Source organism: Thunnus albacares, chromosome 8 (genome assembly GCF_914725855.1).
Source record: "Thunnus albacares chromosome 8, fThuAlb1.1, whole genome shotgun sequence".
In the NCBI taxonomy this organism is placed as follows: domain Eukaryota; kingdom Metazoa; phylum Chordata; class Actinopteri; order Scombriformes; family Scombridae; genus Thunnus; species Thunnus albacares.
In genome coordinates this window covers 26507540-26532939 of record NC_058113.1, presented here as the reverse complement: position 1 = coordinate 26532939, position 25400 = coordinate 26507540, and the positions used below count along the sequence as shown (strand labels likewise).

Below are 25400 nucleotides of genomic sequence, written 5' to 3'. Positions count from 1 at the left end.
CTTTAAGATGTTGGGAGAGTGTTACAGCCCAGTCATGAAAGATGAGACTTCCCTCTTCCCAGCTCCCAAGAACCACCAGCAACAGAGGATTTGTAGCTCTTTAAAGGTTTATTTTAAAATATTTTAGCTTCAAGGTGGGTTAACAGCAAAACAGTAAACAAAAGGGAACTAAAGCTGAGCAACCTAAAATTACTTACTCAAACAACAAGGAACAAAAAGACACTAGAGACAAATCTATATGCAACATTTCACAGAGAAACAGGCTGGTTGGAAGTGGAGAGAGGAGGGCTCCGCAGGAGGTTGGAGGAAACCGGCCTTTAAACTGCAAGCTTGGAGGCTGGAACCAATCAAGTCCGTGGAACAACCAACACACTCACACAATCACAACCATTCAATCAGACAATCAGCAGGAGAGACAGATCCACAACACATGCACAGAAGGGATTAAAGCACATACACAAATACATAGAAAGTGTTCATATGACCTCGGGGTCATAACAAGAGACATGCATGTATGCAATATGACTATAATCAAGTGCAGAAATAATTGTACAATGGTGGTCTGACTAGCAGAGGAGAGGTATCAGGTGTTCCACGTGTGTCTTAAAAGTGTGTCATATATATGCAAAATATATATCTCAATAAATATAATTCAGTGATTTCAATTTTGGAACCCTGCAGAGTATGGATAGAGTAGGGGTGGAGTAGTCTGCGTATTTACATGCATACTTCTAAAGTGTTGCTCTTATGCATCATTGCTCTGTTACAGTGTTTTACAAATGCTTTTGCTTGTTTTCTCAATCTCAACAGTTTCAGTGTGCAAAACTCTAAATTTCCAAGAGCCAAACTACCATGCTACATTCTTAAATTCTTTAAACACCAAATGCTGTCCTCTCACACGGACCACCCAGAATACAGACAGCTCATATTCTACAAGTTTCTGTGCTTATTATTAAATGTGCAGATCATTGAATTAATGCAACACGTGTTTGCAAGCATTTCTCCCAATTTCAACAACTTTAGCTCAATGAGCAGCATTGCAACATAATTAATTACTTCACCAGCACTGCAATATGTTTCAGATTTAAGGCAGAAAAAAGGAAAAAGAGATGCAATTTTTTGTAATGTATTGTGTCTGTAAAGTAGGATTTAATTGTGGTTTAAACGATATGAGATTACATAGCTTACTGTATAAGTGATCAAAATGTCTATGGTTTGGTATCTTTGAAGAAAAACTAACTTTGTGGTCAATACAGAACAGAAACAGTAAACCGATGCAGTGATTCATGGTCACAATCATTTACAATCATTTTGTATGTAGGATTTACTTTCATGTAAAGTCAGACTCCCGACTACATCATCTATATTTACACTCGTACAGTTAAGTCAGTTAAGTCAATAAATAAAATGAAAGTTTCTAAAAGTTTTTCACACTTTACATAATTTCATATACTGATTTTTCCATAGGTTTGTACATTTCTTTGCTATTTGTCTCATTTTAGGAAAATAAGCACTGCAGTTTCTGTTTTGATGAGAAATGTCTTACTGTTTGACAGCATTATTTGATAATGATCATTTTATTTTAAAATGCAACAATGATTAAAATTCAGTGATGGACATATACAGTGTGGTGATGCTCAAATAAACTCTCTGCATAATGTACTACCTAATGCAAAAACTCACAGCTCTGAACAGGAAAAGCTTGGAAGCACTTCCAGGGTCAAAGGTCGTTTGAGGACAAGCAGAGAGGAAGCACAGGTGAATATGTTGTTCGTGAATGTAATTGTTTGTGTATTATAAAAAGAATGACAGAGAATCATGGTCAAAATCTTATGGATTAACACAAATGAAGCGGTTTTGTACTTTGCCCTCGCTGACTCTTGCAGCAGTTAATATTTATTTGAGATTTGTGACTCTCTCAACTAGAAATTCTCTCAGAGTGGACTGAAGGGCCTTATATCTCAAGAAATGTCCTTTTAGTTCTCTATGTCTTCTGTCACCTTCTTCTGTATGATGATCAAACTACTTTGTGTTTCTCTGTATTTGATGAGGAGGCAGTCTCCTGTCAGAACACTTCAAATTTGTGCCCTTCTTCTGTCTTTTGTCAGCTGATATCTTCAAAGCTAAATCTTACTGTATGCGAAGCCCTAGATGTGCTTTTCATTTGAGGCTGCTTTGTTTTCTGAGAAGATTTGGATACTGTCACACACTAAGCACACTGAGGTTGTTATCTGTGGAGCTTTTATCACACTGCCACCTGGTATTGTCTGCATGGATCTTTACTGACACTGAGGCATATATATTTTCTTGTATGTGCTTGTCAAGAAAGTCAAGCATTTTTCATCTAAATAGATGTTACCACACATTAGATTGGCTGAAAACTTCTACAAAATCCTTAAGTTCACACTTGTTCTCAGCATTTGGGCAAAAAACATTAACTAACCAATTTCTTCTGTGTGACTGCAAAATGGTGTATGAGCTTGCATTGTTGTTTGGTGTTCCCAGAGATCTTCACTCCTCCACATAGATCCATAGTTGACCTCACAACTCTGGACTGTTTCCACAGTGTGATAGACCAGCTATGAGGTTTATTACACTATGAGGTCAAAGTAGACATAGCTCAAAGACAAACGCCAATTGTCTGCACCACCCTGCCTTTTGCATTTGCAGTGTTATTGATTTAGGTTGTACAGTTTTTCCACACACACACACACACACACACATTTTTATTAAGGTTGTAAAGTTTCCTTTCCATTCAGTGGTGTTCAACGGTGTTCATTAGTTAATTGCCTTTGCATTTCAATGTCACTTGCACTGAAATTCAGGTTGTATAGTACTGCTCTGCTTGTCATGTACTTACCCATAATGGCATTTAATTATTTATTTAATCATTTCCCTGTTCTATTTTCTATTCTGACTTTACTTTACTGATGATATATTCAGTATTCTGAATATATATGATTCTGCTGCACCTGGATTTCCCCCCGGGGATCAATCTTATCTTATCTTAACATTATTTTTTTGAAAATGTAATGTATTCCAGGATCATATGGTCACAGTCTGTCCGTCATTTCCCTTTTTTATACAGAGGACTGGACCATTTTTCACTGTTAGCACTGAGTCCGCTGAGCAGATGAAGCAAAGGAAGCAGGACAATCGAGGTGAGTCATCATCAACTAGAGTCTCTTCAACAATGACCATGAGAATTGTGAAATGGCAGAAAAAAAAAACAGACATTCTTGCAAAATTATAGTGAAATAAATTAGCATAGATCATGAAGGTTTTAAAAATATAGAATGATTCCTGAAGGGTTCATGCAGTAACTTTCCCTTTTAAAATCGTGCTGCTTTATTTGGCTAAAGGAACAGAGAATTTAGATGGAAGGAGTTAAGTGGTAACATTTGTGTTTATTTAATGATTATTGCCAACAGCAGGGCAATGGGATGACATCATATACTGTATCACTTAATAGCTGGAGACGATTCTTCACGGCAAACATATTTGAAATGTAAGAAGCTGCAGAATTCCTCAAGGTATAATTCAGTTTTTTTTAATATATTTCTGACATCACATACATTTCCCAAACTGTATAAAAAAATGAAACATTCCTTTTCCATGTGCTTTCAACTACGAGTCCAATGATATTGTATGTTTTTTTAGAAATCTGATACAGATGTACTGGCTGGAATTAACTTCTATCATCAATACATGAGTTAAGATTTGATAAAGATCCCTTAAATTTGGTTATAAAAATTTGTGAGTTATGTACTGAGGTGAACATTTCAGTTGAAAAGTAACTGTCAGTGCTCTCTGGTGGACAAACTATGTAATGACAACACTGTCTCTAAATGACTACAAACATACAGTATCTTTGGCATTTCTGTACTGCAGTGTCTTGATACTTATTGGCTGACACATATATACCGATACTGACATATATGTCATAAGCTAATATCGGCTGACAATATCTTTCTGCCTTCAGTCCTTCTCAAAGCTGACATTACCCAGACTGCATCACGAGTACTCTCTTGTATTGTATCAAGATTTTTATTAAGCTTACTGTACATTCATGTACCAAACAGCATGTTCATCACATGAAAGTATACTCTTGCACTCGAGTATTGAGAGGAAGGCAAAAGTCTAAATAGTGAGAATTCACGCTCATATTAACAAAGCAACACGAGGATAAGAAGGCAAAAGAAAAACAGACGTACAAACTGAAGTAAAGTGACCGGATTTAGTCAAACTTAAATCTAACATAATACCTTTTAATCAGGAACATTCTCTTAGCAAAAGTTGGACCAAAATAAACACAATAAATAGGCACTGGGAAAAGTGGTCACATTAGCATTAGGCAATTAGTCAAGAGAGGCGCTAACTGCTCAAAAGGTATACAGTTTTGGGGGTGAAGCTGCACTGAGTGGTAGTCAGATGGAGACCTGAAAAATAATACAGATGATGATGGAAACAGCTAGAGTGCTTGCAGGTTTGTTATCAGGTGGACTTGATTATGAGTCTGATGAGAAGGCTCTGTGTGCGTTTGGGAACTGCTGAGAGTTGAAATCCGGGTCGTCCCTCACTCGTTTTTTGATGTCTGCTTTAACCTGAGAGAGGAAAAAGGTTCAATCATTATGGTGAAACATACAAGCGCTAAGCCAGAGGGAGACTTAACGGTCAGATCTGTTTTCCTGATTTTGTACGGCCAACATCCAAAGATATTCCATTTATACTGATATAAAAACAGAGAAAAGCTGGAACTAGAGAATGAAACAGTAAGACAATAAACACATACTTATTTATAATGAATTAATAACAAATTAATTATTTTTAAAAAGGAAAAAATCGATCCAACCCACACATTAATTCATTTACAAATTCAATTATTGACTCACCAGTAACAGACAATTAGGAAAAAGTTATTGACAATATATATTATAAATTTACAAAATGAATAATTTAAAAGAAAATGTAATCACTTTATGATAGCTTACTTAACTGTAATGTCATGTGGAGTCTGTATTTGTGGGGATGTTAATTTGAATTGTTATACTGAGAGGAGCCTCTAATATTTGAGCCACACAGTCTAAATATAATTTAATAATTTAACATCATAACCACTCTAGTGTCTAAAATCAAGTACCAATAATATCCCATGTGTCATGCTTTAAATCATTCCTCTTGTTCATACTGGTCATTATAAGATCCCCTCCAAATGTGCTTACAAAGGACAAAATCCACAGTCCTCATTTTGAGCAAAAATGTATTTAAAAGTATTCAGCCATCTGAGTCAGTCAATTAAAGTGGATATCCTCCACAGTTACAGTCTCTTTAGTAAAAAAAATCCCTATTTGTGTCTTGACAAGCAGTGTTTTCCTGGTTAACGGCAGTGAAAGGATTGCAAAAAAAAAGAGGGAAATTGGCACTAAAAAGACGGTAACTTCGAAAGATATTTACATAATCTCACTAATTTGGACAGCTGAAGCCTCATATTAACTTCAAATACACTTTTAAATACAATTCTGCACAGAAAGAGGACTGTACACTTCCAGTACAAGTCAAAAGTTTAGACACACTTTCTCATTCAAGGGAATGTGAAGGTGTGTCTAAACTTTTGACTGGTACTGTACAATGAAACTACATTATGAAAGGATCTGTTAATTACCAGCATGAACAGGAGGATTGATTACCACAAGAAAAACATGTGTCAGTGTTCATTTGGGCACCTGACTATTGTTTTAGGACAGACTTGGAAAATTGTGAACCTATCCTTTGAGTTTGACGAGTCAAAGATGACCCAGGATGTAGATCTTCAAAATCTATCAATGTATTTAAATCTGTCTGACCACTTTTATCTGACAGTGTAACCAAGTGTCAAATACAAATTCTAGGCAAAACAATGAAAACAATCGAACCAAACTATGGTTATTAGTAGTTATGAGTAGTGTGTCCCTGCTTTGTTCTGAAAAGGTAGATGCAACATTCAGTTACCTGTTCTGCATAAGCTTCCTTCAGCTCCTGTGTCTCCAGCTCATCCTGCAACCGCTCAGCAGAGGTGATGGGCCTCACTCCTGCTGTCCTGGCTGCTTGACTCACTGCATCAGAGAGGGAGAGGAGGCTTCCACCACCCTGTCCTGTCTGAAAACACACACACATACACCTTGAAGAAGGTAAGGACAGGTTACACTTACTGTTCATGTAATGAGTGAAGTTACAACCGATCTGATTACCTTCCTGCGTTTCGCCGGCATGCCATGCAAATAGGCGTCAGACAACGGAGGCTGAGCCTTCATCTTCCTCTGGGTCATCATATCACACCTGATGATAGGCACCCATTCCTACAACACATGCAATGGATAAATAGGAAGGATAAGAATTATGAGTCACCAGGGGGAAAACAGTAGTGAGAAGATAATAATCAGGCTGATAAATATTTTATTTGTAGAAACACAAATAAAGCAACACGTCCTTCCAGAAACAATATTCTCATTACTCCGGATAAGCCACAAACCTCACTATGAATAGTTTAATTGGAGCTACTTTCTACAGAATATTTTATATAATAATTATATGAAAATATGAAATAAACAAACTGTGGGGGGCTCTTACAGGGGGAACAGCAGCAGCCCAGGTCTCTGACTCTCCAGCAGACTCCTCACTCACTCCCTCGGCTCCCGCTGCCGCCATGTCGCCACCTAATGGTGCGGCTCCTCCTGAGGCTCCCAGGTCCCCGGGCAACACCCTCGTTTCCTGTGACGACGCCCTCGTGTCGTGTGACACCGACATGGCCTCCTCTGCTGTAGTGGCTGCGGCTGGTGAGAGGTTGTCACCGATCTATGGAAGTGCGGAGCAGCAAAATGAGGGAACTAAAGAGCAAAGCGGTACCTAAAACGTCAAACTGAGTTAATTGGAAAAGGACATTAAAGACATTAAACACCGTGCTTACCGTTGAACTTTGTGCTCGTTCAGGCTCTTGTGTGCCAGTTGCAGAAGACTGATCTCTCTGTGAAAGAATGCCATCTAATATTTATTAGCTATTTCAGACGTGCTGTCCAAAGTAACAGGATATGTAACCGCCATCAGACAACAGGGACCGCTTTCTCTGCATGTAACATGTTACGTATGCATTCTGTTCGGCAGGAAACTGATACAATTTTCAAATTATGAAATTCAGAAAATCTAACTGAAATCTAAAGTTACAGAAACAAAATTTTGAGAAAATTAAACTTTAAATCCCTGAGTGTAACTGAATAAATAAGGCCTGGTGGTTAGAAATGTTACAAGTGAGGCTTGCAGATTTCATTCTCTCCGATTGCCGGCGTGTTTCCATCCTTATTCTGGAAGGAGCCGCACATACACAGAATTCAGGTGCTGGGTAAATGTTAAAAACAAAAAAAGGTTTGTGTATGGTCCGTTACCTGTGTGTGAACAATGTAGTTCTGGATCTGCTCCTGTGTGATGGGGATGTGCTCCAGAATGAACTGCAGCCTCATTGTCATCATGCTGGTCATCCAGTTGACCAGACTGGGACTGATGTCACTCGACATCCTCCGCTGGAACCACATAAGAAAATTAAACTTAGGCTTTTTAAGTCTACAATTTCTGAAGTGAAATGTTGGAGTGAGGTTTTAATTACCAAATCACTAATTCTAACTCACTGGTTCTAAACTTACAGGTGGTTTACTTCTGCATAAACATGTTATTCTAACTGTATTTGAAATGTGTGAAAAGATTGCTGAATTAAAAAGGAGGATAGAATAAATAACAGAACAAAATATAAAGCGTGAGTAAAGCTGTGTGCTCCAAAGTGAGTCAAATTTACTGTGCTCACTAAAAGGTAAAATGGACGGTTTTTGATCAAAACAATAAGTCACAGGCTTTGTTTGCAGCAACATTGGCAAGCTGGTCGGGCAAACTAATAAAAAATTTTGCACAGCCTCTTTCGCCATGAACTGTGGACTGAAACTTGTCAATGATGTCATGTGACTTTATTCAGAAAGAATATGCCTTCAAAACTATGGCTAGCTGTGGAAAGAAAATCCCTTAAAGCCTTAAAAATATATGGTCTAATTCTGCATATTACAAAAATACCCTAACACATATTTACCCTGTCCCCTAAGCCCAAGAAAGTCATGTGACTGGTTGAAATTTAAATGTGGATTTTCAGCCATGTGTTCCTTTTTTCTGCAAGAACTCACAAGTTTCTACACAAACCTACATCAAGAAAACATGAGTATACTTTCATTTGCTATATTTTGCCTAATATGCCAAACTGTGTCTCATGTGCAGTCTACTGCCTGCTGAATCCAAGCAAAAGCAAACAGTGTATTAGTGAGAGACTGTGTACTGACTATCCGGTGGTTGATGACTGCAGTTAGAGCTCTCTGGTCTCCTCTCAGACAGTGCAGGTTGAGGGCAAGACACTCGAACAGCGCCTGGTTACACATCTGTAGCAACCGCGGCCCAAATGATTCATCTGGATGAGAAAAACATTTATCTTAAATAATCAGCAAAATATTCCTGACAAAATCCTTTATAACCAAGTACCTCATTTGCCACAGAGACTGAAATTTAAGCTTTTTGATTTTGCTTCATGACCATCATGATCACAGCAGTATTCTTGATAATAATAATAATAATAATAATAAGGTAATAATCAGAATATTATCACCTCTGGTGCTGCAACCTAAACATAAACGGATGCTAAACTGCAACCAAAACAATCACACATAAACTCAGTCACCAAGGCCAACTGATTTAAACTGTTCCTTTTTTTAAAATTTACCAGTGCAACGCAGAATGTGTGTGGCGATGTGTGTCAGCTGCTGCCTGAAGAAGGACATGTTGGTCTGAGTGGCGTCAACGCCCTCCAACAGTGTGACTGAAGATTCTCTCTGTGGGAGTTGAAAGAGAAGATGCCGTTACAATACATTTAAAAACTTCAAAGATGGCACAGCACTTCAACATTTGATAGATAAAGTGGCTTTAAAATTAACAGGTATAGCTGAAATACAATGTCTCATAGACGAATTATTGGACTATATCTGAATTTGCTGTGTGTATTGTGCATTTTCTTGTGTTTGAGTGCATATCTGAAATCATTCAGTTCACCTGTACTTTACAGTATTTAGTGTGTCTGCTGGTTTGTAGTGTCATCTGATGGCCCAGTGAGAATTTACCTGAATTTACCTGATACACTGGACTCAAACTAACCATAATCCAAAAAGGATGAATAAATCATAGTTATATAGTTAAGTACATCCAGATACCAAATATTGCTTATTTTTCTCAATGGACATACAATATATTCCAACACACAAACTATCTCACAAAGTGAATGACCAATATCAGACACAGCCTCAGCTCTGATGGATGTTATGGGTTTTGCTTTTTCAAGTTAATATATTACAGTGTAAATAATTTGTAATAAACATGCTGTGGTAACATTTTATAATTTCTACTTTGTGTTTAAATGGCAATGGAGGAGGAGTGAGTATCAAGGACTTACAAAGCTCTCAGTGATGTACTCCTCCAGTTCATTGACAAGACTATCAGCAGCAGCCTGGGGACGGAAACGAGAGGACATGGGGAAAAAAAAGAAAGTGATAAGTTTTGTGAGAAGAAGAAAATCCAACTGTTGGACAGCTATGAGTCATTTATGCACAGGAATAAGAAAAAATAAACCAGCATACATGGGAGCAATGATGAAAGGTACATTAGCACTATCTACTTTTAACTATGCATGAATATTTAAGTATGAGTATTAACACTGAAGTAAACAACATATTAAAAAGGGAAAAAAAAAAACCAACTTATCAGCTGATGATTGGTACTGACAGCAATGTTTTCATCAGTGGGCTCTCTGCCGTTGAGGTAGTTCTGGGTGAAGAACTGGGACAGTTGAGGCTGGATGCGGCCCAAAGGCTGGTGCTGGCCATGAAGCAGCATCACCAGGTCTGACATGGTGAACGTCTGGCACACCAGCATCAGCAGCTCTCCAAAGAACCCTGGGAACCACAATAAAAAAAGAAGATAGAGGAAATTAGGTGATCAAAAGGGGTTAAATTTACGCCAACCATTTTTTTGACTGACTGACATCAAAATCTGTCATCCTCAGCTGCTGTGTGACAACATATCGTACATTCATGTTTGTAATTTACCAGTAGGATCCTCAGGACTGATGAATAGGTTGGTAGCCTGGGACAGTCTCTGCATGAACTGGGCAATGCTCTCTGTATCATTCTGGGCCTGGCCCAGAGAGCCCATCATGGTGCTCAGGACGCCACGGACGATGCCTGTGAACAGCTCCGGGTTGAGGGCTTCGGCTGCTCCGGGGGGGTTAGGCGTCGCGTTGGGTCCTGCGCCAGGAGCTGGAGTGGTACCAGAGGGAGGAGGCGGTGGAGAGAAGACAGGCTGGGAGGCCTAGAAATTAAATGGATGTGAGGAGTGAGCATTTGTTATCATTATATTTGCTTTACTTGAATTGCAAGTGATTCTTAAAATGGAAAGCACTACATAGAGGAATGTCTCATCATATCTGCCCTCTAGTGGACAATTAGGGGACATCACAATGACTAGGGTTAGATATAACAAGAAAATATATCAAATGCTATTTTCAGTACCTTACTTTGAAGACTATAAACATGTTTTTCTACCAAATATTTTTTTAAAGATCAACAAAAATCCCAAATTTCCCAAATATTAAAAGTTGTCCAAACAAAAGCAGTCTCATGAGAACCAAAAAGTATAAATTGTGAGCAGAATAAGTAAAGAAGAGTGAAAAAACACATGCAGTTAAAAACTTGTAGCACTTGACAATTTCCTTTACTTGGTGCAACAGATACATTTACTAATACAGTCCTTACACATGATCTGTGTGCAGTTTATGCCGGATTACAGAAATTACACATCAATTAATGTGCAAGTCATATCCAAAAGCATATGCAATGTACTGAAACTGCACTCAAGTTGAACATTAAAACACTAACCTGCTGCATGAAGTCACTCACTCCCTGGATGAAGGCTGGGACACCAGATGTGGTGACAGTGATTGAAGGGGCCCCAACAGAACCTGCACCGGCCCCACCAGCTACCCCCAGGAGAGAACCAAGGAGCTGGCTGAGGTCTGGGGGTATCTCTTGGGACTGGGGCTCACTGGTGTTGGTTTCAGGGTGGCTTGGTGGACTAGCAGTATTTGCGGCAGGTGGAGGTGTTGGACCGGAGGTGGAGAAAGAAAAGGAGGTGGAGGATGAAGAAGTGTGAGAGGAGGATGAGGAGGACGTGGACGTGGATGTGGATGTGGTTGAAGAGGATGTGACTGTTTGACCAGCTGTGAAAAAAACAGATGAAATATCTGATTGGCAGCAATCCTTGACTCCACTCTAAGTTAATACAATTACAGAAAAATGCTGCTGCTAGAGCCAATATCTAAATGCATCAATTAAAAAGACGTACCCATTTGTCCTGGCAGCAGAAGCTGTCCAACCAGTCCGCTAATCATCTGGTTGAGAGCAGCAGGGTTGAAGGCCTGTGGGGTAAGATTAATTTAAAACATTAGCTTAAAAGGTTGACCATGTTGACAATCAACCTTGAAAAACCAAATCAGAAAATTCCCACCTGTCCTGGCTGCTGGCCTGGCATGGCAGCCCTCACATTGATGGTAGTTCCCCGGGTGCCAAAGGCTGGAGGGGGCATGTTGGGTGCAAAGGGGGGTCGGGTGAACACGACCCTTGCCTGGGGCTGGGGGCCAGCATGGGGTGGTGGTGGGGGAGCAGTAGGAGTTGTGGTTGGTGTGTTAGGACCTGTGGTAGTAGTTGATGAGTTGGCTGTGGAGCTGTAGCCAGGAGGGGTGGGCTGAGGTGGGACAGGTTGGCCAGTGGCAGCGGCGGTGGCAGCGCTAGTAGCTACAGCAGCGGCATATTGACTGATCTGTTGCATGAGATTCCGCATAAAGTCAGGGGGGAGGGCACCTACAGGGACAGAGACCAATAAATAAGGACAACATGATTTAGAGACATGATTTGGTTATCAGCAGAAAATGTAAATGATTTTCAAGAGTCAGGAAATGAATGCTTTATTGAACTTAACTGTTGGAAATACAAATTGTAAAAACAGTAAAACTGGACTCAGGGGTTTTAAATGACAGGGCTGTGTTATGGAAAATGTAATATACCAAATATATTCTCAACTGGTCTTTACCTGGTTGTCCAGGCATTTGCTGACCAGCTGCTGCAGGGTTTGCACCTGGGCCTGCACACACAAAAACATCATAACACAAATAGTTTGAACTCCCTTGTACAGGCTGAAAGTACCTAAAGCGAGTAAATTACTATTAATTAGTAATTACTCTCCACTAGAGCTGCAATGATAAGTTGATTAATCTATCAAAATTCAACAGAAAATCAATCTACACCCATTTTTATAATCAAATAATCATTAAAAAACATTCAAAAAAATCAAAATTCTCAGATTCTTCTAATTGTTGCAACCAATCATTCAACAAACAGAAAAAAATCTGTCATTTGAGACGGTAAATCAGACACTCAGCAATTGCTTGTGGCAGCAGTGCATGGAGGATGAAGTAGTGTGGTATGTGTGCTCACTTGACTCCAATGCACTGCCACCCAGCAATTAACACACAAACAGCTTTGATGTAACGGAGCATTCAATCAGTGGCGGGTAGGGGACAACACACCGTCCGTGTTCATCTGCATCATGACCACCGGGACTGCCTGGTGGCTGATCCTGATGACCCGGGGGCCAGCCTGTCCCTGTCCAGCCTGCTGATTGGACGGGGAAGTCTGTGAGGGGGAGGTCTGTCCCTGACCTGCCTGCTCCGACTGGCTAGCTGGCTGGCTGGGTGGGGCTTGTCCCTCAGTGCCATTAGCCGCAACAGTCACTGTGGCACCCAGGTTCATCTGTCGGTGAAGACAGATGCAAACACAGTCAGCCTGATCAAATTTAAAGGTTTGAATAACTTTTGACTAAAATATGCTTCTAATGTATTCTCTTACTTGTGCTGGGATGTGGTGGTGCATGGCTCCAGGCAGAGTGACTGGGGTGGCATAATGGGAAAACGGCCGGACCACATGTAGGTGGCGGGGCACAGGGCTCATGAGGTTCAATCGCAGGTCACTGAGGGCCACAAGGGCGTTACCAAGGAGACGGAGACACTCCCATGTAAGGATGAGAGTGCGCTGGTCCTCCTCTCTCTCCTACGGCAGAAAAGAAACCAAATCAAATCAAATTTATTCTAGCACATTTAAAAACAACAACAGTTGACCAAAGTGCTGTACAATCATGATAACAAATGCCATGAACAACACAGTAAAGACGCAAAGACTGGTTCAACAGACAAAGAGACATTTCTTGGTTTTAACACACTGAGTTACAAGCCAAGGAATAAAAATTAGTTTTAAGACGGGATTTAAAAACAGGCAGTGTGGGAGCCAGTCTAATATGCTGAGGCAACTCGTTCCAGACTTTGGGGGCTATAACAGCAAATGCTCGATCACCCCTGTGCTTCAACCTTGATCGTGGCACAACAAAAAGCGAGTGATCAGCAGACCTGAATGACTTTGATGGGATGTGTGGTTGTAAGAGGTCAGACAGGTAGGTTGGCGCCAGTCAATTCAATGATTTATAGGCAAACAATAAAATATTTAAATCAATCCTAAAATGTACTCGAAGCCAGTGGAGGAAAGCCAGTACAGGGGAAATGTGCTCTTGCTTACGTGTTCCTGTTAAAAGACGAGCTGCAGCTCGATTTGACCACTGAGTTTATCTGTTTGTCTAACTTAAATTCACTGTCCATTATCAGTGGGTTTCACATATGGTTCCAGGGAGCACAAGTTCATATGAGGGGCATCACAGGCACCACTGGGTCCAAAAATCAGGACATCTGTTTTGTTCTGGTTAAAACTTAAAAAAAATTAAGGCCATCCAATCTTTGATGTCTTTGAGACAGTCCAACAGCGGTTCTAAACAGTTTTTGTCTTTCAGTTTCAGAGAAAAATAAATTTGCGTGTCATCGGCATAGCAGTGGAATGAGATGCCGTATTTTCTGAAAATGGACCCTGCAAGTAGAGTGAAAACAGGATTGGGCCAGGATAAGAACCCTGAGGGCAACCAAACCAGCTTGGGCAACTTGAATAATAACCATATAATCCATGTTTAACACCCAAGGCATTTTGTCCATACAAAGATAATAGAAACTGAGTATGAACAAAAGAATGCATTATTTGGAGAGTATCATTTTTTCTATTATCATCCATGACTCCCACACTCATTAACAACATCTTTCTTCAGGTACAAGGTTGATTGATTGACACAAACAGAAATGTAGAGATATTAACATTATTTGAAAAAGCTCATGGAAAAGCACTACTGATAATGAAACTCTACCAGACATTCAAGTTCTTGCTGCCACTGCGCCCAACAAGTTTTTAACAGCAAACAAACAAAAAAAAAAATCACCAATTAATTATTATTATTTGGCAGTTTAAATCCTACTGTATTATTGTTGTATTCTGCGGTGGTGGCCGTCTCCAGGATGGTGTGAGCTCTCTGGATGAAGGGCTGCAGTCTCTCCTCCACCCTCCGTAGCTCAGACAACATCTCTGCCAGCTCAGCTGGGCTGGGATGACTAGAGGAGGAAAGGAGGTCAAAGGTCACAAAAACCCTGAATTGCTTGTGTGAATCATCAAGTATGTTCTGGAAAGTGTAACCGATAACATGAGTCACTGATAGAGATGTCTCACTTGGGTCCAGGTTGGGGCGTTGGTCCCTCAGATGGTGCTGAAGAGGTGGGTGGAGGCGGGGGAGTTGTTGGAGGTGGGGAGGTGTCCATGGGCTGAGCAGAGGGAGAGGGGGTGGAGGTGGTAGACGAAGACGAGGGAGGAGGGGGAGCAGCGGCAGAGGTTGTCTCTGTTTGGGAGGATGAGTCGCCCGGCCGACCCTGAAAACAGACACAAGATAGTAGTCGTATTTGTAACTGATTATACAGCAATTTCTCTGGAGCTTTGCTACTGGGGTAACAGGGAGGTTGAACTCTTACCTCCATTCTTTGGATGACCTCATTGATGTCCCTCAGCAGGTTCTCGGCTAGCACCAGCCTCAGCCTTGGCTCACTCTGCACTGGTTGGTCCATATCAATGTGTACATTCACGGACCCATTGCTCTGAAACAGAAAAGGTGACATTTAACAAGCTGCAGGGTGATGTTATGTGGGATTATATGCAATCAGCAAGCATAGCAATTTACCCCAGTGCTGGTTGTGACTCTGGCATTCCTGGCATTCTCTCCCATGCCAGACACCATCTGCTGAACTGACATCTGAGAAGACAGCACAAAAATAAAGCATCAGTTAATACAAGATAGATCTTCTGACAGCCATGAAAGGACTGATCAACAAGAAAATAAAATATTAAAACTAACCAATAGGCATTCTCCCACTACATAAACTTAGTAATTGTACAGTAAACAATGAAACATACACCATTATGATTAGGATACATGTTAATACACTGAAGAGCCCTAAACAAGTCACAAAGCTGACCAACCTGTATTTGCTGGGGGTCCATGATGTTGACAGGGAGGTTAAAGGTGCCGAGCATAACGTAGCTGTTAGCGTTGCGATCATGTGCAGGCACTTGTGATGTTCCCTGGGAGGATGAGGAGGCCCCACTGTCAGCTGAAGTGCCTCCTGACCCTGAGCCAGGCTGGGAGGGTGGAGGTGGCGCCCGCTCCACAAGGTGGATCACCTTGCCACCAACATCTGGGACAACAATAAAGAATGATGGTTACATCTGTACAAGTATCATAATGTACTGACTTTACACTTTTGTTAGAGACTCAAGAGATATTAATAATAATAAATAAATACAAAAACATTGTTTAGAAACCTGCACTTACCTAAAAAAAACAATAAAATAAAAAAAACAGAGGAGAGTGTAAAAACAAATCTAAAATTGCCCTTGAAACAAAATAAAATCTAGTTCTACTTTGCTTTAATTAAGTCTTTGTTTGCTTACTGTAGTCTGCCAGAGTCCTTTCATCCTGTAAGACCCTGCCCTGGTAGATCAGTCTCTGTTTGTCCACAGGGATACCCACTGAAGGGGCAATGTGCTCCTTGAACTCTTTCACTGTCAACTACAGAAAAGATGGAACAGACACAAGTCAGACTTCCACAAAGGCTGACTGGAAACGAGACTTCAGGCCCGAGTGTGCAGTAGGAATTGATTTTATTTACCTGAGCACCGACAGTGTAGGTTCTGCTCTGTGAGTCCAATGTTTTCACAGTCACCTCTATGTCTGCAGTTTGTTCCTCCATGGTGTTCCTGTATCATAAAAAAGCATTACATTAATTATAGACTAAGCAATACAGCCGATACCAATATTGTCATTTGTTGTAGCAACCTGATAACGACATCTCGGCCAACATCCTTTTTCACTACTTTCTGACACTTGACAGCCTAAACAACTACTTGATTAACCGGAAAAGTTTTCAGCAGATAATTAAAATAGCTGTAATTGCAGGCATAAAATAAGCACCCCTGAGACACAACTTAGGCTACATTTATCCATAGATTATGTTACACCTTCAAAAATAGTCAGTATCACAAATAGCATACACATTGAAGTAAATATAAAATACACAACAAACTACAAATAAATACCTCAACCTGTACAAAACTGCTTAACAGTTTCTTCTAGGGCTGCAACTAATGATCATTTTCATTGTTGGACATCTGTTACTTAAAAAAATTTCCCCAAGCGATTAATCAATGATCAAAATAGTTGGCAAATTAATTTAATAGTTGACAACTAATCGATTAAACAAATAACTTTTGCACCTCTTCTTGTTTTGTTCCAACCAGCACCATAACCCAAATATATTCTATCATATAAGAAACCAGAAAATACTCACATTTAAGAAGCTGAAACCTGAATATTAAGGCATTTTTTTCTCTAAAAAATGGCTCAATAACAATGAATTGATTATCAAAACAATTACAATCAACTAATCGCTTAATCGACTAACGTTAATCGTTGTAGCTTTAGCGAATTCCTTCCATAACATTGACACTAATAACACAGTATAACAGCTGCTGGGAGATCAAGCAAATAGCCGTTTGTTAATGCAAATCGCAGATGTAAAATAGGGGAGACTGTAAAAGTTATAGCTGTTATAGTTAAACAATTAAGTTCGGTTTGCTAAGTGACCATATTGTTAATTAACTTAGAGGCTTTGCGTTAGCCAAGTTAGGTTAGCGGAGCTGTGTGCTGCTGGGCCAGACGGATATTTTACATTTCAACATTATTTCAACACTTTGAACAGTGGCATGTAACGCCGACATTAATTACAGACAGCATTAGCCTACTGTAGTTCGTCACCATCGGCTTATAGCAGAATTTAACGCCAAGCAGACGTTTGCAACGAAGCTAACTTTGACCAGCTAACTAGCCTACTAAGATGGCTAAGCTAATGCTAAATAACCCGACGTTACAGTAAACTAATCATTTCAGTGACAATAAGGCTTTTCGTTTTCATAAAGACCGTAATGTGTTGTTTAACGCTTACCTTGGATGTCACACTATCCTTTCAGCTTATCCAGTTTATGCAGCTGTTTCTTATCTTTAAATAACATGCAAATGACTTCCTTATTCTTGCCAGAAGCTACCAGGTTCCCCGGATGTGACGACACGGTGTGTTGCGACCAAGTCTGCCGCAAATTACATCAGAAGAACAACATGGCGAATCTCGTTGAGGCGACAACCCAACAACAGTTTGAAGCTTTCTTAGCCAAAGCTGGAAAATGCCTGACCGTGGTGCATTTCCAGGCGGCTTGGGCTCCTCAGTGCGGCCAAATGAACGAAGTGATGGCCGAGCTGGCGAAGGAACACGCGCACACGACGTTTGTGAAGCTCGAGGCGGAAGCGGTGCCGGAGGTGTCGGAGAAGTATGAAGTTGCTTCTGTACCCACTTTCATTTTCTTTAAAGGAGGGGAAAATGTGGACCGCCTGGACGGGGCCCATGCTCCGGAGCTGACCAAGAAGGTGCAGCGCCTGGCGGTGACCGGGAGTCCCGGTGAAGCAGCAGAAAGTAAGACCGCAGAGCTGAACCAGCGGCTGAAGAAGCTAATAAACGCGGCGCCCTGCATGCTCTTCATGAAGGGGTCCCCGCAGGAGCCCCGCTGCGGCTTCAGCAGGCAGATAGTGGCCCTGCTGAAGGAGCACAGCATCCAGTTCAGCAGTTTTGACATCCTGTCCGACGAGGATGTCCGACAGGGGCTGAAGGCCTACTCCAACTGGCCCACCTACCCTCAGCTATACGCGAACGGAGAGCTGGTGGGAGGACTGGACATTGTGAAGGAGCTGGCTGAGTCTGGAGAGCTGGAGAACACCTGCCCGAAGGCTGTCACCCTAGAGCACCGCTTGAAGACCCTCGTCAACCAGAGCCCGGTCATGCTGTTCATGAAGGGCAACAAAGAGGCTGCAAAATGCGGCTTTAGCAGGCAGATAGTTGAGATTTTGAACAACAGCGGGGTGGATTATGACACATTTGATATTCTTCAGGATGAAGAGGTGCGTCAGGGTCTCAAGGTCTATTCTACCTGGCCAACCTACCCCCAGCTATACGTGAAAGGAGAGATGATCGGAGGTTTGGACATAGTCCAGGAGCTGAAGGAAAGTGGAGACCTGGTGTCAGTGCTGAAGGGGGAGTCGTAGGTGGATTTTTTACGCCAACAAAGATGGAGAGCAAAAAGCTTCCCGCATAATGCCCAGATCAGTCCCCTGTGGCTGATGTAACACTGGGGTCAGGAAGTGAAAGATAGAGTTTATGAAAAGAAATTAACATCATCATATATTTTTTTTCTCACCTATAATAAACCCGTTGTAGGATCTGGATAGATTAACTTTCAATTTAAGTTAAGGAAAATGATTTTTGCAGTGTTTCAAGTGTGACTAAACAGTGACTGGTTAAAACACCTCCTGCTCAACTTAAGTTCATATAATCTGATTTCATTCAACATTTTTGGGTTACATCTGCCCTTTCAGTATTCAAAGCCTCACACCAGAGAACGAGTTAATATCTAGTAACTCATTATATACCAACTGACCCAGCTGCTGACTCTTCATGCCGTCCTGTCCAGCTCCTCTCAACACCTTCTTCACCTTTAAAGATAGAAAAACTGGCTTCAATGCTTAGAACTAACTCTATAAGGCACTTATTGGTACAATGTTCGTCAATAACATTATGATTAAATGATGGAAAAAAACCCAACTTGCTTTGGTGTTGTTTTTGGTGCTGCTTACTTGAATGAAACTTGCTTGTACGAAATGTCACTTTAGAATGCACAAGGAAACAAACATTACTTCCAAAATATAAATACTACCTTTACCCTAAGATGTATGAATAACAAAAGATCAGCTGTGTTTGGAACCATAAATACATCCACAATTACTGGTTGTAGTTCAGTTGCTGTGAAAATCAATGTTTGCAAGTTGGTAATTAACAGGGAGTACACTTTACAGTAAAATTCTTTCTAATACATCAGCAACTAACGATTATTGTCATTATCATAATCGTTTTAGTCTGTGAAATGTTAAAAAGTGACAAAATTCCATTTACCATTTCTTAGAGCCTACTGTGATGCCTTCAATTAGCTTATTTTGTCCAACCAACAGTCCAAAATCTGAAGATATTTAATTGACTGTTCTATATGTTGAAGGAAAACAGCAAATTTTCACATTTAAGAAGCTGGAACTAGAGAATTTTTGGTGTTTTTGCTAGGGGAAAAAAAAAAAAAGATAAAATAGTTGACAATTTATTTTATGTCAATCAATTAATGGAGTAATCGCAGCTGTGAAGAGCAATGGAAACTATGGCCTCAAACATGTAAGTGGAGTTGAAACACAACAGTGGGTTTATACAGCTAAAATGTGTGCAGACAAGCTTGTTGTTTGACACCACCTTGTGGATGTACATGTAAAACACTTGTATAACCTGATCTCTGAAGTCTATAAGATAACCTCAGGATAACACATAGGATGTAACACAAATATCAGTCAAATAATTATTATTATTATTCTGTGTGTGTCGTTGCTGTCGTAATTCTATTAACGTGAGAAAATCAGAAACACTAGTGTAGGATGATGAAAACGTCGCAGCCTACCGTTAACTTCAAACGTGTATGACTCATAACAGATGTACAGAAGGATCAAATATCTGAAACCACTTTCCCAGAATGGGGAAGTGGTCAGACTCAACTCAGACAAATTATCAATTCTCTGTTTTTTTTTTTTTTTTTTGAAGCATTTCTAAAAGGGTTTTTTTCACTTTCAGACATGAAACTGTAGCATGTAGGTTTACTTCTCTTCGACAGTTGTTCGAAATTTTCTGTAATTGACTGTAGCTTTGTTATAGTGATTTAAAAGAAACCACCACTTTCTGAAGACGGTGATGACTCATTTGGCCTTAGTGAGAGTGTTGTTGAGGCAGTTTCTCCGTCAATCAGATTTTGGAGCATGAGAAAATCTTGCTATGTGAAAGAATGACTAATTTTACTATAAATGTGCTTATCCTAAAGCTGTTTCTTTACATTCAAGGCAGAAGCAGCCCATATTCAAGCTTTTATGCACCCCTTATATGCGACAGGGGTATTGCAGCCGCACAGGTTAATAATTTACCCGACACTCTTTTAAAGTGACACGTTGGAACATCACACACATTCAGAGAGCTTCCTGAGGTTCATTTCTAAGTATTGGCTCTTAGGCGGCAGTTATGTTGAATGCAACGTTGCCATATCTTCTCCATTTATTTAGTTTGTATCAGTCGATCGTTCCTTGTTCAGTTCCTGAGCAGTTACCTGCCAACACTGTCGACAGTCAGCAGGTGAGAAACAAAACTATTGAAGCATTTAGATTCTCTGTATTATGAAAACGCAAAAGGCATTCACGTCACAACTGACAGCGAAAATATCTCAGAGCTTTGTGTGTCTGTCTATCGCTGGCGCTTAGTTTTAGATGTGCAATTTTGTTGTTTTGTTTGTTTCGTTAACCCTGGTAAAGAGTGTGTTATGAATATGTAGTGTATTTGCATTTCACAGTTACTGCAGATAAGAAAGATTTACAGAGATAAATATTAGCCATTACCACACAGACACACTTTCCCCTCCCTCTGCTCTTTCCATTAAGTGGTCTCTGCCGCAAGTTGTGGGCTTAATATAGTTTCTGTTCCTCTGCTATTGCCATCACCCCACACTGTTATTCCACCTGTTTGTGTCTCTGTCTTAGTATCTGGGGGAATGGTACTTTATAGCAGCAGTCAGTCACAGAGAGGCTGACATCCGGGAGTATAGAGCAATGGACAACGTTTTGTTCACCGTGGAGGAGACGGCCAAAAACACTCTGCTGATGACCGGACATGTCCGCATGTGAGGCAGCAAAGCAAATACACGCACACACATTACCTTACAGGGAGTGAACCCAAACATATGAGAGGCCAAATAAGAAGAAATGAAAGTAAAAGGAAGTAAAAAATGTTTCTTTACACACATCATCTCTGTATGGTTTACAATGCGGGTGATGATGAGGTCAAAGGACCAAACTCCTGACAAACTAATATGTGATGTAGAAAAAATGTAATAAGTCAACTTAATAAAATGCAAGAAAGACCTGAATTGTTTTTATCACTCTTCTTGCCCTTTTTTACAGGTAGTTTGCTTAATATTTACAATGTACATTTTATGTAACAATTTGAACTCACACATGTTTAAGCCTGGATTATAGTTTACAACATCTCATTTACAACATCAAAGACAATATTAGCTATGTCCAAACCAATTCAGTTTTAATGAAAATAAAATGGTTTATAGCATGGTTACAACAAGGCAGGGCCACGAGGGAGAACAGAAACAACACAACTCAAGATCGTAAATAGGCCCCAGAATAAGGGAAGTGATGTTTAGAAAATGGAAAAGCTATAAATGTACGTTTCAAAAATGAAAGTCTCTGTGATATTTTACTATAGGTCATGCTGAATTTGTGTATTTGTTTTCAAAATATTTTTAGAGGGGAAAACTGCATAAATCAGACCTGGATCTATCATATACGCCCTGAGAGAGATGATTTAGAAGTGGAAGGTAACTAACTAACGTGTGTATTCACATATGCTCCAAACACACACATGCACACACAAGGCATCAACAGATATGTTTGTTTTTTTTTCCAAAGTCTGAAGCTAGTTTTATTTTTTGAAGGATGTTGGATATGGGAATTTTGTGTTTAATACAAAAAAAATCATGCAAAAACATCACAAGGTTTTAATATTTTTCCAGAATTGTATTCTTAGCAGGGTGGAAATGCCCCTTAGAGTTCCCACCTATTTATTTAGACAGTGTTTTCTTTTTTTAGACAATCACTAACACTGACGCTCACCATTGAAAACCCCAATACTGAAATAATTTTGCGGGGATCACAGCTGTAAAAACTCATGTTAGACCTTTGAATAACATGGAAACTTCATGTTCTATTTTGTAGGAATAGAGTAGTTCTCTTTACAAAATGCTAAATCCTTTTCTTCACACCGACTGGACACAGCTACAGCTTGCCAGGGATTATTTCCAAAATTTACATCCGCTTTTTATTGCTATGGTGAAGTACATTAGAGCATGCCGTAGGAAACAGGTGCATACCAACTGTGCAGATAGAGAAAGTACCTGTTCAGCAGTTAAACATTAGGACACAATAATAGGAATATACCTCAAAAAATTCCAAACCTTTCCCATAATGAATCTTATGTCAAATAGTGTAGGACAGTCCTCTACTAAAGAGTTTCTTTATTTGAGTAAAAAATTTTATTCTTGTTTTTCCGAAATGTTTCTACCTCACCTCATTGATAGGGATTATTTATAGTTATTGTGACACCACAGAACATTTTTAGTTGAACAAGACCATAACCAACAAAGAGAAAGCAGCCTTAGATCAAACACACTTCTGCATAATAAACCACAGTATGTTCACTTTGTACTGTGCCACTCACTGATCAGTGCTGCTGCTTTGCTGGTGTCTTGTGGTTTTGATCTAGGGAGGCCACAGCGGAGGACCCTGCTCTGGAGCGGCAAGTGGGTCAACTGCAGCGACTGCATCATTGTCCAGGAAGTGGAGCCCCCTGTAGACAGTACAGGCACGGAGGACTCCCTCAACAGACACATGCTGTATGGTAAGCCATCTTGAAGGAATAGTTCACCCAAAAAAGAAAGTACAGTCACTATGTACTATTACCTATTACTCTTTAACATCCTGTTTTCCTCATTTCTGTGGCAGTAGCTTGGAAAATGCATTCCACACATTATTCCACACTGTCTGACAGTAATATTATATATATATATATATATGTTTATTGTCAGCCTGTTTCAGCTCTTTATTGAAACAATAAGATGTTTTCACTGAGTGAAACACTCAAACCAGAGAGTGCATGTTTTATATGGCAGTACCATGTTCTCAAATCGAAATATTCTAGATGTTTTGTGCATAATTTTTTATCTAACATATTTCATATTTTTGGAAATTTTGAGATTTCTACTAGATTTTAACATAAAGTTTTTATTTTTATATAGCTACAGTGGTTCTGAGTGTACTTGGACACATTATCAGTGATGATCTGGCCCTGCTGCAAAAATATTTGTCCCTCTGATGAACGCTGAAGTTTGGAATCTGTAATGACCTTGTTTCTTCTAATACTGCCCACACACAAAGCAAGGCATGAATACTTGTTTGTCTTGTCTCGCTTGTAAATCACTTCAGATAAAGGCACCTTTCAAATGACAAAATGTAAATGCCAAATGTAAATCCGTTGTTGCACTGTGCTATTTGAATAGTGCATAGTGCTGGAATTAAGTCTAATAAACCTACCGCAAATGAACTTTTAATGTGTGAATTCCATCCTACTGTGGGTGGCAGTAGAACGGAAACGGTGTGGTAAAGCAATTTCTTTTTCTCCAGCAACAACAACAGTACTTTCAATCAACCTTAAAATGAAGCAAACCATTTTGTAGATAACCAACAGAGTACATCTCTAGTCTCAAAGTGCAACAAAAATAAGCTGCAACTCTGTTAGCCCCGAGATAAAGTCCTAAACAGTGTTATAAATCAATTTAATTCTTAAATGAATTAAAAGAAATAAACAAAAGCATAAAGGCCTGGGTTTCCACTGCACCAGTTAACAGCCCCCCAATGAAACAGAAACTGAAAAACTGAAAAAACTGTCTCATAATTGAACCTAACTGCTGACACCTGCTGTAATGACGTAGGCCTTTTTGAACCTGAACCTTTTTGATTGTGGTTGGAACTGCTTACCTGCTCTCTTATATTTCCTGGGTAGGCGAAGGGGCTCACTGCTGTTGATAGCAACTGCTTGATGAGCATGACTTTGTAATGACTCAGGGTCAGTGGGGTTGTGCAATCTGCTTGAGTTGCATAATTGAGTTTTGTACTGATGTTATTGAACTGTGGATCCCAAAGTCCAATGCTTTTACCCCTTTTCCTCCAATATGTCAGTTTAGCAAAATCCAGCAGATAACAAGGTAAAAACAGGAAGTTTGGCTTCATTTTGTCACAAAACAGCAGTCTACAACAGCTTTTTAAAATGTGTTTTCTTTTCTGTAGCCAAGGGGTATAGCATACAGGCCTTTTTTGTTTTTTATATCGATACTGTAAAAACCCAGGACAGCGATGTTGATACATCTTTTCTGCATTTTTGATGTATTCTTTCCAAACTCAATGGGAAAAAGAAATTTTAAAAAAGTCAGTCACAACAAAGAAATCAAAATACAATAGCTTATTTTCAACTGCTCTATATTCTAGCTCGGCAGAGTGACGTGGACTCCGAGATGGTGACAGCATTTCTGAAAAACTTAGCCTGTCATAACATGTCGGCGAGTGTCAAACTACCTCAAGAGAAAGGTTTGTCTTGTGGATAAGTTTTTGATGATGCTTATACATCTCACTCTATTTTCGTTTTAATATTTCAACACTTCACTTGTGTCCATGCTAACCGAAATTACAGCGCAGCCTTGGTTTTCCCACAATTTCTTTCAGGATGTTGCCGTTGCCATGGACACCTTGGATGATAACAAGTTTATTTCATGTTTTCTTGTATCATGGTGAAATAAATCAAGCGAAATTACACGCATTCCTCTCCTAGTTATTTTGCTCATTTCTGACAAGAGACTGATAATGACTCTCAGCATTTTTAGTGGTGTTTAGTGGTGTCACAACTATTATACTCCAATGAGAAGCACATCCACCAAGCACAAACACAGGGAATTCCCATGTTGCTACTGGATGAATACACCTGTTCACATAACTTGAATGAAGGCAGAACGACTCTGTACTGGCTT

General features: G+C 39.9%; 3 protein-coding genes and 1 long non-coding RNA gene across 4 annotated transcripts; 3 read left to right on the top strand and 1 right to left on the bottom strand.

Moving 5' to 3' along the window:
* Positions 1-1680: 1680 nt before the first annotated feature.
* On the top strand, positions 1681-6695 carry LOC122986909. The gene is made up of 4 exons (XR_006404411.1): positions 1681-1758; positions 3089-3161; positions 6028-6167; positions 6609-6695. It is a non-coding gene; the product is annotated as an uncharacterized LOC122986909 (long non-coding RNA).
* On the bottom strand, positions 3535-17691 carry LOC122986907 (large proline-rich protein BAG6-like). The gene is made up of 25 exons (XM_044358413.1): positions 17579-17691; positions 16247-16334; positions 16029-16146; positions 15558-15772; positions 15259-15330; positions 15053-15175; positions 14757-14953; positions 14509-14641; positions 13011-13211; positions 12692-12914; positions 12196-12246; positions 11614-11966; positions 11452-11524; positions 10986-11326; positions 10158-10419; positions 9835-10004; positions 9506-9559; positions 8783-8891; positions 8349-8473; positions 7416-7550; positions 6944-7000; positions 6607-6831; positions 6228-6335; positions 5989-6135; positions 3535-4604 (listed from the first exon to the last, which is right to left on the bottom strand). The coding sequence occupies exons 2-25, from the start codon at positions 16325-16327 to the stop codon at positions 4509-4511; spliced, it is 3669 nt and encodes a 1222-aa protein (XP_044214348.1). The 5' UTR covers positions 16328-16334; positions 17579-17691; the 3' UTR covers positions 3535-4508.
* Positions 17580-18776, top strand: glrx3 (glutaredoxin 3). The gene has a single exon (XM_044358414.1). It carries the CDS (start codon positions 17584-17586, stop codon positions 18724-18726), a length of 1143 nt encoding a protein of 380 aa, XP_044214349.1. The 5' UTR covers positions 17580-17583; the 3' UTR covers positions 18727-18776.
* A 1691-nt stretch (positions 18777-20467) lies between these two features.
* apom (apolipoprotein M) lies at positions 20468-25184 on the top strand. Its single transcript, XM_044359780.1, has 6 exons — positions 20468-20893; positions 21295-21434; positions 22072-22142; positions 23087-23221; positions 24865-24963; positions 25099-25184. The coding sequence occupies exons 1-6, from the start codon at positions 20783-20785 to the stop codon at positions 25128-25130; spliced, it is 588 nt and encodes a 195-aa protein (XP_044215715.1). The 5' UTR covers positions 20468-20782; the 3' UTR covers positions 25131-25184.
* The last annotated feature ends 216 nt before the right edge of the window (positions 25185-25400 follow it).

Coding starts and splice junctions, on each gene's coding strand:
- LOC122986907 (XM_044358413.1), bottom strand. CDS start 16,327: ATGGAGGAACAAACTGCAGACATAGAGGTGACTGTGAAAACATTGGAC. Junction 16,147..16,246: donor CCTACACTGTCGGTGCTCAG/GTAAATAAAATC, acceptor TCTTTTCTGTAG/TTGACAGTGAAAGAGTTCAA. Junction 12,247..12,691: donor GATGCAGATGAACACGGACG/GTGTGTTGTCCC, acceptor TTGTGTGTGCAG/GCCCAGGTGCAAACCCTGCA.
- apom (XM_044359780.1), top strand. CDS start 20,783: ATGTTGAATGCAACGTTGCCATATCTTCTCCATTTATTTAGTTTGTAT. Junction 21,435..22,071: donor ATGACCGGACATGTCCGCAT/GTGAGGCAGCAA, acceptor AAATATTTTTAG/AGGGGAAAACTGCATAAATC. Junction 22,143..23,086: donor AGATGATTTAGAAGTGGAAG/GTAACTAACTAA, acceptor GTTTTGATCTAG/GGAGGCCACAGCGGAGGACC.
- glrx3 (XM_044358414.1), top strand. CDS start 17,584: ATGTCACACTATCCTTTCAGCTTATCCAGTTTATGCAGCTGTTTCTTA.